At 40.4% G+C, this 14297-nt stretch overlaps 4 protein-coding genes across 12 annotated transcripts; 1 reads left to right on the forward strand and 3 right to left on the reverse strand.

The window, feature by feature from the left end:
• Positions 1-247: 247 nt before the first annotated feature.
• Positions 248-3094, reverse strand: lin37 (lin-37 DREAM MuvB core complex component). Its single transcript, XM_053432992.1, has 9 exons — positions 2630-3094; positions 2340-2415; positions 2201-2251; positions 2047-2076; positions 1757-1842; positions 1445-1605; positions 975-1100; positions 757-830; positions 248-639 (listed from the first exon to the last, which is right to left on the reverse strand). Exons 1-9 carry the CDS (start codon positions 2661-2663, stop codon positions 552-554), a joined length of 726 nt encoding a protein of 241 aa, XP_053288967.1. The 5' UTR covers positions 2664-3094; the 3' UTR covers positions 248-551.
• Positions 3095-3161: 67 nt separating this feature from the next.
• Positions 3162-7972, forward strand: proser3 (proline and serine rich 3). 6 transcript variants are annotated; one of them, XM_053432984.1, is made up of 14 exons: positions 3162-3196; positions 3484-3623; positions 3741-3849; positions 3936-4195; positions 4384-4514; positions 4641-4741; positions 5280-5377; positions 5442-5578; positions 5664-5899; positions 5991-6496; positions 6566-6758; positions 7194-7365; positions 7599-7680; positions 7823-7972. In XM_053432984.1, exons 2-14 carry the CDS (start codon positions 3613-3615, stop codon positions 7893-7895), a joined length of 2109 nt encoding a protein of 702 aa, XP_053288959.1. In that variant the 5' UTR covers positions 3162-3196; positions 3484-3612; the 3' UTR covers positions 7896-7972. The 6 variants fall into 6 exon arrangements, 5 of the variants coding, with proteins under 5 accessions (XP_053288959.1, XP_053288958.1, XP_053288957.1 ...); XM_053432983.1 differs by having other exon boundaries at positions 3181-3395; XM_053432982.1 differs by having other exon boundaries at positions 3181-3623.
• hspb6 (heat shock protein, alpha-crystallin-related, b6) lies at positions 7905-9435 on the reverse strand. 2 transcript variants are annotated; one of them, XM_053432994.1, is made up of 4 exons: positions 9264-9435; positions 9017-9174; positions 8569-8691; positions 7905-8489 (listed from the first exon to the last, which is right to left on the reverse strand). In XM_053432994.1, exons 2-4 carry the CDS (start codon positions 9170-9172, stop codon positions 8334-8336), a joined length of 435 nt encoding a protein of 144 aa, XP_053288969.1. In that variant the 5' UTR covers positions 9173-9174; positions 9264-9435; the 3' UTR covers positions 7905-8333. The 2 variants fall into 2 exon arrangements, with proteins under 2 accessions (XP_053288969.1, XP_053288968.1); XM_053432993.1 differs by having other exon boundaries at positions 7905-8492.
• A 1423-nt stretch (positions 9436-10858) lies between these two features.
• Positions 10859-12863, reverse strand: psenen (presenilin enhancer, gamma-secretase subunit). 3 transcript variants are annotated; one of them, XR_008339862.1, is made up of 5 exons: positions 12710-12863; positions 12264-12345; positions 11979-12083; positions 11248-11447; positions 10859-11201 (listed from the first exon to the last, which is right to left on the reverse strand). XR_008339862.1 is itself a non-coding variant. In XM_053432451.1 (4 exons), exons 2-4 carry the CDS (start codon positions 12322-12324, stop codon positions 11308-11310), a joined length of 306 nt encoding a protein of 101 aa, XP_053288426.1. In that variant the 5' UTR covers positions 12325-12345; positions 12710-12863; the 3' UTR covers positions 10859-11307. The 3 variants fall into 3 exon arrangements, 2 of the variants coding, with proteins under 2 accessions (XP_053288426.1, XP_053288427.1); XM_053432451.1 differs by having other exon boundaries at positions 10859-11447; XM_053432452.1 differs by having other exon boundaries at positions 10859-11447; positions 12264-12342; positions 12710-12854.
• Between the last annotated feature and the right edge of the window lie 1434 nt (positions 12864-14297).

Below are 14297 nucleotides of genomic sequence, written 5' to 3' on the forward strand. Positions count from 1 at the left end.
TCTTTGATTGTACTGTAGATTTTACAACATAACATCATTTAATTATGTTTATGAACTGACACTAATTTCAGATTACAAAATGTAATCCCAATTATATTTTCAGCTATTATGCATATCAGAAGGATGAGTCACTTTACCTATATATTATCTTAAAGAAAAACTAAAATCTCCTCTAATGTCCACCACCGTTCATTAATCAGTGGCCATCTTAACCACCATTTATGTGTTGAAACAAGGAAGCAAATCGTAAACTGGAACAAACCAAAATTAACTTTAATTAATCTTGTTAATGATGACAATTCACAAGTCAGTTTTTGTTGAAAAATACTGCTGATGAGAGAGCACATCAGACCAAACAATCCCACATCACACTCCAAACTTACAGATTCTTTGCAAAAACAATTCTGCAATACATCGGACGTATGCTTCATTTAAGGCTCCAGGTTCAGTTGATGCATTCGTATGAGTCTACTTGTCTCTTGGAGTTTTACTCCACGTTTCCTTTTCAACTGCAAAAAGTCCATTCCGAGTTGGTGAGCTAGCAGCTACAATTAGCGATCATAGAGCTCCTTCATCTCCTTCAGGATCTTGATGCTCTCGCTGTATCTTAATTGGTTCTTATTGGAACACTCCTTCCATCTGAGAAAACAAAAAACAAGACGTCAGTTAAAGTTGCTCCAGATATTTGGGTGTTTCAGTTTTTTTTACTAAAATCAAGCTTTCACACACTGAAATGGATTTTAATAACCTGCATACTTTTGCCTTATCTTCTTCCAACGCTCCATGTGGTCACATATGAGAGATCCTGGTACAGGAACTGTCGATGCTAACTGTGGAAACAGAAACCATTTAGATGTTGTTAGTTATAATTCATTATGTTCGTGAACTTCATGTAATGACCGATGTGTGTAATCTAAATTTCACAAGTCAAGTAAAACAGCATTAATAATTTTCATGCACATATTAGACAGAACCTTGGAAACACTGGGTTTTTCGGTATGAGGGATCCTGAGATTGATTGGTTCACCGGAGGTGCTGATTGGACAGGAGGTTGGAGGGGGGAGTCTGGTCACAATCTGACCATTGATCACATCTGAGACCTGACAAAAGACATTTGAAAGACGGAATACAGTAACAGAATACAGACCACATCACAACATTATTTAGACTGTACCTTTACCTATGCCACTGTCTACTAGTGTTAGATTTCGTCATATAAACTTTTTTTATTTTAACCATTTATAGTTTATGAATTCACACCATGTCTGAAAAAAAATATAAAGATTTAAAAACTTGAATTCCTAGTCAAGTGTCCTCCCTCTGCTCGGAGAGATCTGATGGTTCAGATGATGCTTTGACCATTTCAGATTGAATTTATGAATACAACTGTATTAAGTAGCTTCCTTACTTTAAAAAGTTATCTAACATAACTGTGTGGTCTCACCTCCTCCTCTACCATGCTGTGTGGGGGGCTTGGGTAAGCGGCCGGCTCTCGAACAGATGGATTATTTCTCATCCACGCACGGCAGATAGGATACAGTGGGGTGCTGGTGTTGAACTGAGCCAGATCCACACTGCGATCAAACAACTTAATAATGTAAGCATCTAGAAAATAGAGAAAGACAAAAAAAAAAAGAGAAAAGGGTTAGAAATTGTCGAATTTATTAAAAGGAAAATGTCACAGTATTTGAAGGACAGGACAAATGCTACAGCAGAACTTTCTGTTGTATTATTTTTAGGATTTGCACTAAGTTACTTTGTTTATGCTGATTGCTCTCTGGTAAGCCCTCCTCCATCTCTTTTCGCTTCTTCCGCCGGTGCTGTGGAAATCGAGCTGAGGGTCTGAAAATAAAAGGCAAAACATAGATGGAAATGCTATAACATGTGCTGAAAAAGTCACTGCTTCTGGTACATTTTCATTCATCTTAGTAATGTGATTAAAATAGATGTAAATCATTGACAGACCAACAGATACACAGGGAAATGTGATTTTACAGCAACTAACACAAAAATAATGTCAGCTCCACTTTCAATTTGTCCACTTGCCTTTTTCCAGAAGACGATGGAGACAAATCCCTGCAGAGAGCAAGCAGAACTTAAGAAAACAGATCTTTATACTCTCATGTAGATTTGACACATATCAAGTGTATCATTGTTTGTATGAAACTGTGCAGCGCAAATACAAATAATTGATCCTTACTTGTTTAAAGAGTCTGCTGACGTTTTCCCAGTCTCCCCCTCATTTTGATCCCTGTACAAGATACAAAGACATGGGTTTAACTGTAATGCAATCACATTGAAACATTAAAGATGTAACTAACAACAACAATAAGTCTAACCTTTCATTTTCTGTCTTCTCAACAAGTCTATTCAACACTGCATCCAATCTGGTGCGTGCACCAGCCCCCTCCGCATCTGCAGAACAGTGAAACAGGGGAATAAACAACTTCACATAATAACTGTATGTTATTTCACGAAACTCACATTATCTTCATGCATTTGAATAGTGACAATAGTGACGTAATGTGATGTAAAGAGGTTTCAAACACACTAAGATGGTGACACATGAATCACTGTGGGATGTTTTGAATTGTTTCCTAAGGAGGGGGGGTGTTGGTGGTCCTCTTACCTGGCCGTTCAGTCTTGATCTTGACGTGGTGCATTGTCTCCACCTTATAGACGGAGGTATTCAACACGGTATTGATAGAAGAACAACTACTGCTGCAGCCACACGTTCACGGCCGGTGACCGGGACGCACAGAGTCCTACGCGACTCAGCAGACCCAACGTAAGACAGTGACAGCCGATTGTTTGCTACTAGCTAGCTAGCTGCTGTTGTTGTACGCAAGCAGTATCTATTGTATAACGTCAACGCCAAATCACAAACTCAATCCACGTTTTGTTGCAGTTAGCTGGATGATAGTTAGCCCTTTTCTGTTTCCATACATTCACTTGAAACACACTGTGGAGAGTTTGTTTTGACGTTAGCTCGAACTGTAGCAGCTGCTAGCTCAAATCACCGATGCTAACTTAGCTTATTTTGAGGAAAGCGTAGCAGTGACAGACTTTCCTCTTCCGCGCGCTGCTGCTCTCGTATTAAGTGATTGGCTCTTGTGCCGTGACGACATGCGAAGTGATTGGGTAAATGTCATGTCCATCATCTTGAAGTCGGCGCCTATTGGCTGGTTCCCTTGCAGTAAGTAACGATCGCCGTAAAGAGTGAAGCTTTGTTTTGTTTTCATCGATAATGTTTTAATTTCCACCAATAGCAAAGTATCTATGTTTTCAATGACAAAGTAAGAAGAGCAGGAAGGATCTATTTTTAAGATAACAGCGGTTAAAGCCTCATTTAGAATCTCACGAGGGATCGTGTGGCGCTGGTGTTTGGTTCCATGGTAACTTTGTTTTGTGGACGAACCAAATCATGTAACGTACTCAAAATGCTGCCGGATGACGTGGACATCTTTCTGTTTTATATTAAAGTGAGACGTAAGTCACTCAGGTGCTCAGAAATGCGTATGCAGCTTTAATCTGGTGCCTGAGAGCTGAGGTACAACCAGAAGTAAACACACAGAAACAACCTCTGTTATGAACCATCCGTGACTTCCAGACATGAACTCCAGGTAAGATCTGCAGACATCATTTTTTTTTTAAACGATGAAATCTGTTTAATCTGAAGACCACACTTTTAAATCACTCTTATTCATTGTTACAGTTGGTCACATGTGTTGTTTTTGCAGTGGAGCTCTGTTCACAAGGCAGAATCCCTTCCAACCAGCCCCCAGAGAGGGGAAGGTCCACTACCACCCATCCTGTAACCAGGCCCTTTCAAAAAAGAAGAAAAAAACAGTATGATCTTTACACATTGTTACGAGACGCATCCAATTCCAGTGTTTCTTTCACTAAATCCATCATTTTTGGATGTTCTCCTGCAGGCTTTGAGTCCTGCACGTTTAACCCGGCGATCCAATCCACAAATACACACCCCAAACCCAGCGAACCAGCAGCCGTCTGACAAATATAATCACCGTTTGGCTGCCGAAGACAGGCAGCCTTACTTTTCAGAATCCTGGCCCTCTTCTCCTGCTAGCACTGCAGCCCCGTCTGACATGGAGAGATTCAAACCCGCCGCAAGAGCAGGGACATCCAAAATTCCCTCTGAGCTCGGACTTCAGCAGGATTCAGTGCTGGCAAAGTATGCTTTAGTTTCACTGAGTTAAAAGCAAACCATTGAACATGGTGGTGCATGTGTCTTTTGTTATCCTCCTAAATAGAGCTGGAACTTTTTTAACAGTGTAATAATGCAAAATGTGACAGTAGCTGTGATTAAAGACTGTGAGATAAATATAAACTGATTAGTGGTTCTTATATTTGCTCTTCCAGATACGTAGATCGTTTTCGCCATGGTCAGCCACAGAGTCGAGAGGAGCGCCAGCAGGAGCAGCTGTCTCTCTGGTGGATGTCACCCTCATCTTTACCTCCCAGTTCAACGCCAACTAAAAGAGCAGATAAAGGTGTATTCTCCTTACATAATTATATTTTAATGTATGAGTTATTGACTGATGCCAGCTCCTAAATGCGGATGTTGGCGACAACCTTTCTTACAAAAATACTTCTATGTAATCTCTTCTTCTGAGCAGATCAGGTCATCCAGCCTCTGAGAGAAGATCATGTGTCTGACATTTTCAGTCCAGTTGGAGAGCGTCGTCATATCAGAACCTCTTCTCCATGCAGAGTTTCCGTAAGTTTGAGTCTTCTAGGAAAGAGACACAATATAACCTGCTATTCTATTGACGTGCTTAGTTGTGAGAAATGTTTCTTTAAAAAGTTGAAAAGTTTCAATTCCGTCATAATTCTATCTTTTTACGTATGCTGTAATGATAGAGTATTGGGTCTCCACTCTGTCCTGGTTTAAACCAGGCTCATGTGCAAGAGAGAGACCTTATTCCAGCGACGTGTGCATATAAATATTTGCATTTCAGCACCATGCCACATGTCCATTTGGAAACCTCTGTGTTTACTAGATTCCTTGGAAGCCATCTTTTATGCAACCTTGTTTGATACATTTATGGTTCTTTCACTTTGCTCATATCAAATGTATCCCCCTCTCAAAATTATAAACAAACATTAGTATATTAATAGCAACATAAGGTTGTGTACTGTGCTTGATTTAATTTTTTTATTCAGCCTATTAACACAAATGTCACAAATTTGATTGATACAGTTTTATTCCTTCAATAATTATTGTGAATAATAAGTGGCTTTTTCTGTTCCCCCAGATTTTGTCAGACACTTCCCAGGGTGAATTTGAAGATTCAGAGATACTTCAAATTCAGGAGAGGGCCGGCAGACTCCTGCTGAGAGGGCATGAAGACCAGTGAGTAACATTAATAATAAGTTACTTTATTCCCTGAACTGTAAGTCACCTGTTATCTGTCTAGCAGGGAATGCAGTCTGAGTGATGGATCTGTCCCTGTCAGCTCAGAGGGCCTCGGCTGCTCAGATTTCTCTTCTCCGGTCAGGATAGATGAGCCGCTGCGAAGACCTTTGATTCCTGGTTTTATTACATCTACCACTGGTGAGGAAACTTTTTTTTGAGAATTGAAATTTTAAACTGCTGTTGGGTCAGTGTTATTGTTTAATGTGTTGATTAATATTTACAGCGATGATCAGCTCATACTCAAATCAAGCTGTGGGCTCCCAAACATCTGTCATTCCCTCTTTGAGGCCCCCCACACGCCCTGAAGAGGACATCTTGTTCCAGTGGCGTTTAAGGAGAAAGATGGAGCAGGCCAGGGAGGGGCCTCAGTCCCTGCAGCACTCCAGTCAACATGGTACCACGGTTAACTGGCGGGGTTCCAGTTTACGCCATCCCTCAGCTGATGAACATGCGTACAAGGTTGGAGAAATTATATTTATTCCGCTTGGTTTAATATTTATTTCAGATTTACAAAATAATTTCAACATCTTGCTTCCTGCATCTTCCACAGCACCAACAACATTCTCAACTTCCTGAATTCTCTCAGAAAGATTCTCATCCTCTCATCACTGCTCCCCTGCCAGAAGCCAAAGAAGCCCTCACAACGCTTCCCACAGCTTCAGGTCCACCTCCCTCTCCTGCGTTTGTTGTCTCTGGCTCTTCTGTGTCTCAGCAGCAGACTCTTTCCCATGTCCCCGCCCACATGCATCTACTCTGCGATATCTTGCCCTGTCCCATTCAGTCATCTCATGCTGGCGCACAACAAAACATTTCACAGAGGACAGATGAACTCCACACCGAAGTTGTCAGTAAAAAGACCCAAGTCCCTGATAACCGAACAGATAACTTCACTGAAGAGCCTATTCGTGAAGGTTCATCATCCTTAAATGCCTCATCTGGAGATGAAGAAGAGTTGCCTTTTCACAATAGAAGCTCTGATATTAACAAGAAAGCTCAGACAAAAGAGTCAGAGAGGAGGACAGCAGCGTCCATCCGAAAGCAAAAGAGATCAACAAGGTGACGTGTTGAAAGATGCACACAGCATTCAAAATTCAAGCCTAAATGCTTAATCTAGATTCATTGCAGATATGCTGTGGCCAAGGAACGTGCCGATGTCCCGAGCTCCACAAAGAGGAGTTCTTCACAGCGGAGACTTCCCAAAAAGGTAATGCCTTTGGTAGAGCTGCAGCAACAGGAGCGGAGCCAGAGGTTTTCTGCTGGGAGCTGCGCTGGTGAACATGCACCACCTCCTTCTCCAGTCCACAGGGCCTTAGGAAAGGTCAGCACACGCAAAGGTTCTTCCTTGCTTCAACTTAACTTGTTTTCTTTTATGTTCTTTTTCTAGATTCACTAATTCAATAGTCCTAAATAGTTTCCCTTAATAACTTGCAAAGCAGAATAACTGATGTTCACTGTGATTATGCTCAATATGCAGCAGTTTATGATGATTTATAAATCTTAGCTCCTGATATTGACACTTGCTATTTATTCAATCCAAGAAATACTGTATTTTTGGGGAAATAATCCTCATATGCTGTCTTTCATGCTTGAATAACATGAGAATCGGACAAAAATTCGTATACACAAATATACTGCATTAACAGCAGGTCTTCAAAGGCGCGACCATCGCTCTGCAAACCTAGTATTGATTTTTTTTTGTGTTAATATAACTTTGGTCATTAACCAGTAGGGTGTTCTCATTTGGCCCTGACAGGCGGTTTCAGAAGTCCTCTTTCCTACGATGGATTCATCCACTGCTCGAGGGTCTCCTGATTCTCCGGCTTCTCCTCCTTTCACCTCTCTCGCACCTCCACGATCCACAGCTCCTCTGTGCAACACGCAGAACTCTGTGGAGGTCATTTCACAGCTGCTGCAAGACGCTGAAGGTGAGTTTCCGGCAGCACAGAGCACCAACCTTGTAGTTAATGGTAGGGGAAATACTCAGACCTATCAATAGGTCTGAGTACAAGCCCTTAGGTCAAAACACCTCAAACTGTCAATATTTTTATTGCGTATGCTGCTTGAATTTTGTGGTATTAATAAGCACATACTGCTTGTGAGGTCATACTAACTTTTGCTGCTCATGACCTACATTAGCATTTTTTTTTCATTGTTTCAGATTCAGATGAAAAGGAGTTTAAAGACGACACTTTATTACAAGTTCTTCGGAAACAAAGAAAATGGGTGACAGAGCAAATCAGGTAAAATGTAAACAACATCATTGAGCTGTTCAAATTGTCGTAATTCATGTAAATTCTCATCACTCATTTAATCTTATTGGAATCATTTAAACATGTCACCTATAAATTGCTGTATAATTCTACTATATTTTTTTCTTTTTAGTGAAGTGGAATCTTTGCTGACGGAATTCCCGGACGAGCAACAAGTTACATCAACATCATCCAGAGGCACATGACACAGACACTTTTTAAAATTTTTATAAAAGAAATAAAGTTTATTTGTTCTTTCCACATTAAAGATTTTGGAGATACATATATACGCATCATTAATCACAATAACAATACAGTGAATTTTTTTACAAAAGTTGCTCAAAAAGAAGCAGCAGTTTTATATGTGCACACGGAATATTTACAGAGACTGGTTCCTTCAAACATAATGAAAGATGGGTGAGTAATAACAGGGCGGTATATACAAACCTTTGAGAGCAGGGAATATTTAAACCGTGCCAAGAACAGATCAAATGTGTCCTTTTGCACGTGTTGAGTAGTGCTAGGACTGAAGGAGCCTGAAGTTATTTCTGTTTGTGCCTGTGCGCTCATAAAGTCTTCTGTTGCATTTATTATCATAAATGGTGGTGATGGTGGAGGGATTTGACTGTGTGGTAATAATGGGATTAGGTCAGGGATGTGGAGTTCTCAGTCTGCATCATAGGTGCAGATATGATCAGGACGCCCTCGGGAGACATCGCCGACTCCAGAGCCATGGTGTCCACTCCCTTTGGGATCCGGTAGCGGCGGTTAAACTGGCGGGTAGTAAACCCAGGGCCGTCCTTCTAAGAGAAAAATGAGTTTAGTCTATAACGCACATCAGAGCTGATGTAAACAAACAAACCCCCAAAAAATACCAACCTTTCTTTCTTCGTGCTTCCCCTGAACTTCTACAAAGTCCCCGATCACTTTAACCATTAGGTCCTCTGGGTTGAAGTGCTTTACATCAACTTGAACTGTAAATCCAGTGCCGTCACAGTTCACCTGAGAAAATCAGTTAAAAATACTCTGTGTTACTACATAGACATAAAATAACTAAGCGCAGCAAGTAGCAAACTGAAAATTCCATTTTCCACATTTGCCCTTCGTTGACATCTCTATTAGTTGTTGTCTTTTCATGGCATTCATCATGGAATCATTATGGGCTGAAGAAGACTGTAGATGCAGTATTAGTCAAAATAAAAATATTTTTGTATTAGTATTCTCAGCCTATTGAAATTGTTAATAATGGTTATTAGGTATCAGTTTTCATGCAGTTCTACTGATCCAACATAAATACAATCAGCTTTGTCTTCTCAAAACAACTTACCTCTGCCGAGCTGGTATTATCAGCCTCTGGAATCAGTAATTTCTGGGACCAGTTATGTTGTCCATAAGCCCCGTTCAGCCGAGGAATGAGAGGTGGTAAAACCTTCTCCCATGGGATACCCCCAGCTGGCAGACTGGGTGGCAGGACGAAGTCCATTTCTAATCAGAAGAAATTTAGAAAAAGAAGAGTTGACTTGACACCAGCTGAGGCCACAACGTTGTCAGACAACACGGTCCACAGCACTTACCTCTGCTTGAATTCCCTGACCAAAGCAGTGCTGGGAAGGAAAAGGACAGCCCCCTGTTCAACACCTGCTTGTGTTTAGTCCTGAAAGAGATATGTGTTCCAGTGACGAGCTGCTGCGTCCGTCTGTCTGGCTGCGGGCTCCTCTCCCTCCGGGTGCTGCTGGTGACTGACTGTTGTTGTGGCGTCAGTGTGTATTTTATACCAGAGTTGCATAATGAGCTTGGAATCCGTAGTGGGGCACCTTGCTTCTGTTATGTTCAGGGCGAATGCGTATACCCTTGGGTGTTCAGGCAGGGCCTTATAGGAGGGTATTGTTTGGGCTGTGGTGCAGCTGTTGCGGGCTTATGGCATTTAACATGTTTATTAACTATTATCAATGAGGTAGCCTGCAGTTTATGCCAGGGGTCGATGGGAATAGACTATTGTATCAAGTTGTGTCGCTGTTGTGTCGTGTGTCAGCCATGTTGAGCAACTAAATGCTTAAGGCTGGACGTCAAGGAAGGTCTCGCCAAAAATAAGTTCAAAAGACGGTGTTGTTGACCCTCGTGAGCCGACACCAGACAGACGGTGACAGCAGGGGCGTCAAACACATGGCAGAGCACATGTGCTACCAATAAACCACTTTCACCTCATCACTCATTCTCACAGCAGGGGAGAAGCAGTCACATCTTTTTTAAATAAAACAACATAGCTCCATGTAAAAAGATATTCCACTACAAGTAAAGTATTAAAAGAAATCTACTTGGAAGTGTCACAATGTCCCGTTCAGCCGAGGAATGAGAGGTGGTAAAACCTTCTCCCATGGGATACCCCCAGCTGGCAGACTGGGTGGCAGGACGAAGTCCATTTTCCATTCCGAAGAAATTTAGAAAAAGAAGAGTTGACTGGATACCAGCTGCGCTATTGCATAATCCATTTGTCTTTTTTTTTCTTATTACTGATGTGTTGATGCATATACTTGGTCTAAGTGGAGCTATTTGACATACATTATGATGAGTAGTTGAATCTTTAACAATCCGTAAGAAATAGGAAAAGGAAGTGAAATTACATACATAAAAAATGTGGTTGCTACCACTTCCCTCTGAGAATACACAATGTCCATGAAAGGACTCCGGATTCCTGAATCTACTCCCTATAAATTAATTTTATTGGGTGACTCCTTGTATCATGAAAATCCCTCTACGTGCCGACACATCCTGTTCTTGGCACACACAGGTGAAGTCAGCAGTTATGTACAGAGGGCACATGTTCCCTCTGCTAGTAATGTGGAACCTGTCACTTAAGCTTTGACTTCGGGTGACTAAAAATGGCCCTGATTATGTTATGAGTCATATACGATGATAGGGAAGTGGGGACATTTGGAGGGATCAAGCTATTGGGTTTCACAACAGGCGCCGGCAATTGTCGGAGACCTCTGTAACAATGCTAAATATTAGGAGTATATATATATATATATATATATATATAGAGAGAGAGAAATAGCTCACTGATAAGTCATCAAACAAAATGTCCACAGTGATACATAGGAGTCTAGAGGGATAATGATATTCTAACAAAAGTATGGATTTCTGACTTTTCACTGAGTACAACACTGACTTGGAAGTTTTGATAGTTTTTATTCACCATTCATAGACAAGTAAAAATTGTTTTGGGTGCACAATCACATACAAACAATAACAAAAAAAACAATGTTTAAGTGAAGGAAAAAAAATGTTGAATCAATTGTTCAATATCCTGAACAAACCTCAATGCACATCCAGTTTTGTCATTAGATACTGTACATGACAGTGGACACTGTCTGCTATACAGGATTAATCACACTTCTCTAAAAACGTTATTGGTTTTCTAGGCTAGCACAAAAAAAGAAAAATTTCAAGTCCTACAGCATTTATCTTTTGAAGACATGAAGACTCTGTTAACGTGTTATTTAGCTGTTGAATTTTGCTCCAGACAAATCACCCAAAGATTTCACTGAAGATTTATTTTTTTGGTCCATTACAGTGGTTCATTCGTTACTTTCAAAAGACCTATTGTCAAAAAGCATCTCAGGGAATGCCCAGTGGAATTGTAAAGGAGAGGTAATCTCCCACTGCCCCCCACTCTGCTCTGTAGTGCTGGAAGATGGAAATCCATGTGGTGAGTACTGCTACCCAAAACAGCAACCCCAGCCCTGACCGCTTCACATCTAGAGGAGAAATACACAAAATATGATTACATAACTGAAAAGCAGAAATTCACAAAATCATTTTATATTATATGACTTTGTCTTAAGCTTTGTTTTAAAAGATATAGTGAGTAAAATTGCAAATAAACTACTTGATGACGTACAACACGAGTGGCACAGGTTGACTTGGGGAAGTACTAGAAAATTCTAAACACCAATTTCTACCTGAATTGCTGTTTTGAACTGTTAATGTCCTACTCAAAGGTAAAGATGAGCTAAGTGGGTCCAACTAAATTAGGTATAAGCTTTAACAAAAGAAGGAAAAAATATTATTATAAAAACCTATAGTTAAATAGGAGTGTATGGGTGTATTAAGAAAATAGATGCATCAAAAATGCATTCCCTAGCCTTAGGAAGAAGCATTTTATCAACTTGTTTAAACTAAAAAAAGGTTTTCTAATAACACTTCTGTAACTGTTGCTGCAGATTTCTCTGGATGCGTTTTATTAAATTTAGACAAGTTTAGCAGGGGTTTGTAAAGCTGACACTTACATGTTTTTATCTGGAGTTGTTCAGTGTAGGTTGGTTTCACAAAGGCCTCCCGAAAGAACCAAACAACATTGACCAGCCAGAGGAACGGGAGGAGTGCAAAGCCAGCTGGGGGAAATAAAAAAAACAACATCAAGTATATTTTTACAAATCTACATTAATTTACAAAAAGGTCCCAGTCACTGGAGCTACACTGATAGCTCATCCTCCCTCTCACTACGAGGTGAGGTGCAGTTGAATACAAATAATGAAATGATCCCGACATGATTCATTATCTACTACTCTCACCTAAGTAGTATTTTCTGCAGAGGCCGAGCTTCTCCTCATTGGGCAGTCGCTCCAGGTTCATCGTGGATTTCTCTGGTTCCTGCTGGAGAAAGAAAAACAAGTTCCAGTGCAGAAATATCAAAAGACAAACTTTAGTGAAAAAGGAGGTGGTGGTGGTGACGGCTGCGATTAAGACACGGCCGTCTACTGAGCAGGGCAATTCTTCAGCTAAGTCATGTTCAAACTCTTTAAACGATGAAGCAGCCCTCGGGTGTCTGCTGACCCAGCTTCCATCGTCAGATGACTGGATGTGTAAACTCAGGGAATGTTAGCATCTCGATAGCTTAGCAGGCGACAGTTACAAAGAGCTGTGGGCAGTAAATTACATCGGTCTTCAGATTATGGGCGGCGTCGTTTTTGTAATAGTCTAAGGGTCGAGTATAATGTGCGGCAATGTGGTGATTTACCTGATGTTTAAAAGCCAAACAGTGTGACGATGGTCGCCAGTGAACCACATAAGAAAAATCAACACTTCCTCCTTCTTCGCTCCAGGGCCAGCCTGATTCTTCTTCGCCATTTCTCTTTGTTGTTTCTCGGGTAAGCGCGTGCTAACGTGCGCTGCCTACAGCCACCTAGTGTACCGGAGTGGGAGAAAGTGACTTCATTTGCTTTTATATAAATACAAAATGATTTACAGTTTTTAAATTCATCTAAATTAAATTGAGATTACCTCAATTCGTCTCATGTATTCTTCTTTACTCTGCAGTGCATACCAGACTTTACACATGCTTTTTCACATTGGGAAATAGTTCATTATCCAGTGTTGTGCAAGTTCACACCTCTCTACTAGTTCAAATAACTAGTTCATAGGTGTAAACATGAATAGTTCACGTTCATAGTTCAACATTTAAATTCTGAATTAGTTCATAGTTAAGTTAATTTCATAGTTTTAATGTGGAAAGTGAGAATGAAAGACCTAACTTGTTAAAGAAATCCATCACTACCCCTTGCCTTACTGTCGGAATCTCGGCTACAGGCTTGCGTAGGTCAGTCACCTGTGAAGACCAGCAACATTTACCCCTGAACCAGCGCGGAGAAATGATGATGATGACAAATTAAATTAAATTAAATTAAATTAAATTAAATTAAATTAAATTAAATTAAACTAAAAACTGCGCGCACATCCTGCGCAGAAGCCCATCGAACACATCCTTCGCAGAGGCCCAATGTGCAGGAATTGCGCGCGCAGTTATTTTTTTTTAATTATTTTTTTCCTGGTTTTATATTTAATACATTTTAATTTACACAGTGTAAGATATTTTGCAATTAATAGGAGAAATCCTGCCAATTTTAAGAGTTCAGCATATTGCCAGCTTGAAAATGGAAAGAGTGGGGTTCAAACCCAGGTCCTTCTTGTTGGAGAGCGAGCGCCCTACCGACTAGGCCACACCGCCTGATGATTGCCATGAGGAACTAAGCACGCTAACAAGATGGACCAATTATCATGCGTGTGTGTCCGTTTCATTTTATGCTGTATTTTCTAATTTACTACATATATTTGACAGCCTTGCTTAACCCCTTAATGCCTGAATTAATTTCTAATTATATAAAAAAAATATTATTTGTGTTTTTGGCTGTCATACAGATGCTTAATTAATAGGAGATTGTTAATTTCAATATATCACATACAATAGATATGCAATTAAGGTATGAGACATATTTGCGACATTAGGCATAATGGGGCATAACCTTAATTTAACACATTTTCCAGTCTCTGGTATGTAGAATAATGCTGCATTTTCTTGAAATTGAATAACAACATATGTTTCTGTACAATCATTGTATTTCAAATACAGCTTAATACCTCAAAATAAATTTGCTGCACAGTCCCAAGTGGCTTGTATATATTTTTCACTCCGATCACTAGATGGCGGCAGAGTGCTTCCAATACCTTCCTTGGTATGTGTAGTATTTGCACCATCAGGCACAATCGTCACCTCGGCGGCATTAAGACCGGAATGGGGTTTGAGGTGAATTCGCGACATTCGTCCACAA

This window comes from Pleuronectes platessa, chromosome 10 (assembly GCF_947347685.1).
Source record: "Pleuronectes platessa chromosome 10, fPlePla1.1, whole genome shotgun sequence".
Taxonomy (NCBI): domain Eukaryota; kingdom Metazoa; phylum Chordata; class Actinopteri; order Pleuronectiformes; family Pleuronectidae; genus Pleuronectes; species Pleuronectes platessa.